The following is a 3344-nucleotide window of genomic DNA, read 5'->3' on the forward strand; positions in this document are numbered from 1 at the left end:
GGACATTTCAGTGACATATTAAATGATGTGGGGGTGGTATTTATTCCCTCGTTTCTTAGAGTCACCTTGAACGTCATTTGCTCAGCACTGTAAAACTTTGAACCTCGGTTGAGCTCCAAGAGTAATTCTGTGCCGGGTTGGATTTTCCTTTGAGAGCGCCAGCTCGATCCACCAACATGTTAGAAAGCTGACGAAAACAAAGATGAAGTCAAGACCAACATGAATATTTCCCCTTGAATTGAGCTGCCATAGATTTTTAAAGCCCAATCAGGCCGTGCGTGCTTAAAGAAGGGGTGTTTTTTCACTCTCTCTGCAATCTGACATTGGCAGTGTGCAGTCATGGGGAAGGATTTGAACATTAGGGAGTCTCTATGTCAGGGATCCTCAAATCTGGCCCACGAGATCCACTTTCCTGCAGAGTTTAGCTCTAACCCTAATCAAACACACCTGAGCATGCTAATCAATGTCTTCAGGATCATTAGAAAATCACAGGTAGGTGAGTTTGGTCAGGGTTGGAGCTAAACTCTGCAGCGCATTGGACCTCCAGGGCAAGATTTGAGGAACCCTGCTCTGTGTGATTTGTAAGTGTATTTCCGACCACCAGCATAAGGCATAATAGCATAGAAAGCCGTGGCCTCATTTAAACCATGCTCTACTGTCACTCACATCCCTGCCATAGTCCACCAAATGAGCAGGCAGCAGGTGTTTTCACCTGTGGCACTGATGGGTGTGTTTCTACATTTTTCTTTGCAGAACCTGATCAAAAACCTTCCTGAGCAGAAGGAGCTGAGCAATCTGGCCGAGCTAAAGAATGAATACGAGGAGCTTTGTGAATCTGAGCAGTTTGGAATTGTGGTGAGTACTGAGATTGTAGTACCTTAAATCACTAGCACAACTCCAGCACATTTCAGGGCTCCATAATAAATGTTTACAAATAAAAATAAATTTATTTATTCAAATTGAATACATTTATTAAAATGTATTTTATTTATTTATTTTATTTTATTATTAATATTATTATGCTAAAGTCTGAAATGTGTATACAATTTTATTTTTAAATTGGTTCTCAGAAAAAGTGTTTACATATGTGACAAACCATTAAAAATGTCATTTTTTTGTTTGATTGTTTAAATAAGTATCATATGAAAGTGTTTAGTTAAAGATTAACATTCACAATAGAGCTTTGATGTAATAAATGGAATTGCAATTGTAAGGTGGAATCGATTCAGAGCAAGATCTGAGAATAAAAGGTGGGAACCATAATACAATCAATGTTTATCTTGACTTTTTCTCCCCAAAAAGACAGAAATACTGTTACAGAGTTAAATTTATGTGGCACAAATACTGTTCTGGATCATTAGAAGAACAGCATGAAATTGGAACAGAAGATTATATTAAAACACCATAATTTATGTAACAGACTTGAAAACACAGCACCAAATACTTTTTATGTTGAATCCATTACAAAAATAAACATAATGGTTTGCAGAGATTTCTGGAACCACCTCTGAGTCAGTGTCCTTTCAGTGTCCTTCCAGTGCTATACATCCAATGAACTGAATTGCATATTTAGTGCATGTTGGCATCTGTAGTACTGCACTGTAATCTACTGCAACTGTTCCACACACTAGCTGATATTTGAATTCTAATAAGTCATCAGTAGATGAATATGGATCACACAATGAACAACCATCTGTTTCGAGCAATTCTGTAATTTAGCAGCTAAAAAAGTAATTTGGCTCCTGAATGTTTCGTTATTGGTCAGTATTTTAATCTGGACACAGCTATTTCCACAGATACGGTGCAGGTGCCAGACCCGGTGCCCAGTTTGAAATCATTCCGTGTGTTTTATTGAAGAAATAACAGTATCAGAGGCCAAACAAAACAGTTGCACAAAACTTGTTCACTACCATTTTAATCAACAGCCAAACACTGGGCTTGGCACCAGCACCAATAATTTGGTGAAAAAGAGGGAATCTCACACTAAAAAGCATTTCAATTGATTTTAGCCTTCTCATTTTCTTAGTCTTTTCTTCCCCTCTTCCTCTTTCATTCTCTCTCCTTTGGCTCCAGTTCACTATTTCTCCTCTACTTTTCGTCACACCCCAGTGCATAACCCTTCACACATCTCTGTTCCACTTCCGCCTATTTCTCTCCTCCACTCTCTCTCTCTCTCTCTCTCTCTCTCTCTCTCTCTCTCTGATACTAAAATCACCCTCCTTTCCATTTCTGTTGTTGCTCACACCAATAGCTCTCTACTTCTGTGTGAAGGATTTTGAGCTGAAAAGCAGGATCTATTTCTCTCCTCCACTCTCTCTCTCTCTCTCTCTCTCTCTCTCTCTTAAAAATTAAAAGGCCAAGAATATAAAGGGCATTTTTTATGACAAGTCAAATCTTTGTGACTGACAGAAGCTATGATTTTGATGAATAATAAAGAGTGAGGCAGAGCTTTATTTTACTACAGAGCATGATTAGGTCCCGAGTTCTTAAACGGGGGGGGGGGGGGCAGTGGGAAATTAGGTACAGAGAGAGAGAGAGAAAGAGAACGTGCTGGAGAAAGAAGACTGCCTTCAGGCTCCATGCAGGATCAGTGCTATTCAATATGTAAAGAGACTCAGTAATGTATAATTAAAAGGCCAAGAATATAAAGGGCATTTTTTATGACAAGTCAAATCTGGTAGCTTGGTTGTGACTGACAGAAGCTATGATTTTGATGAATAATAAAGAGTGAGGCAGAGCTTTATTTTACTACAGAGCATGATTAGGTCCCGAGTTCTTAAACTGGAAGGGCTTTTAGACTTACTTCCTATATTGACCAAATCCCATTAACGTTGGCCTTTGTCTTGACGTTCTCTCAAATATTTAAGCTTCTCTCTACATCAGTTAGTTCTACACAGCGCACAAGTCTACACTTGATGTGACTCGCACCTGGATTAAAGGAATAGTTTACCCAAAAGTACAAATCTGTTATCATTTAATTACCCTTGTGTCCTTCCAATCCCCTGTGGTTTACTTTATTACATGGGATGAAAAAAGAGATGTTAGAGAAGATGTTTTTATTGAATTGTAACCAATTAAATTAAGCTTTTACCATAGACGGCCTCCTTGGCTGGAACAGAACAGAAAGAGAGTTCATTGACTGCCTCCTTGGCTGGAACAGGACAGGCAGAGAGTTCATAGACGGCCTCCTTGGCCGGAACAGAACAGGCAGAAAGTGCATTGCTGGGCGCCACCACCACGCAAGGAACTGAGGCAAGTGTCGCCACCTCCGAAGAAACTACAGTGGACACCATGGCCTCTGGGAGCACAGCAGTGGACACCGCTACCTCGGGAGGTTCTGCAGC

At 39.9% G+C, this 3344-nt stretch overlaps 1 protein-coding gene across 1 annotated transcript in view; it reads left to right on the forward strand.

The window, feature by feature from the left end:
- Nucleotides 1-3344, forward strand: part of diaph2 (diaphanous-related formin 2) — a 329306-nt gene that overhangs the window by 156366 nt on the left and 169596 nt on the right. The window contains exon 15 of the mRNA XM_016282860.1: nucleotides 754-855. Within this exon, the coding sequence (XP_016138346.1) occupies nucleotides 754-855 (102 nt within the window). The remainder of the gene's footprint in view (nucleotides 1-753; nucleotides 856-3344) is intronic.

The sequence above is a fragment of the Sinocyclocheilus grahami genome, unplaced genomic scaffold, assembly GCF_001515645.1.
Source record: "Sinocyclocheilus grahami isolate Dianchi unplaced genomic scaffold, SAMN03320097.WGS_v1.1 scaffold167.1, whole genome shotgun sequence".
NCBI lineage: Eukaryota > Metazoa > Chordata > Actinopteri > Cypriniformes > Cyprinidae > Sinocyclocheilus > Sinocyclocheilus grahami.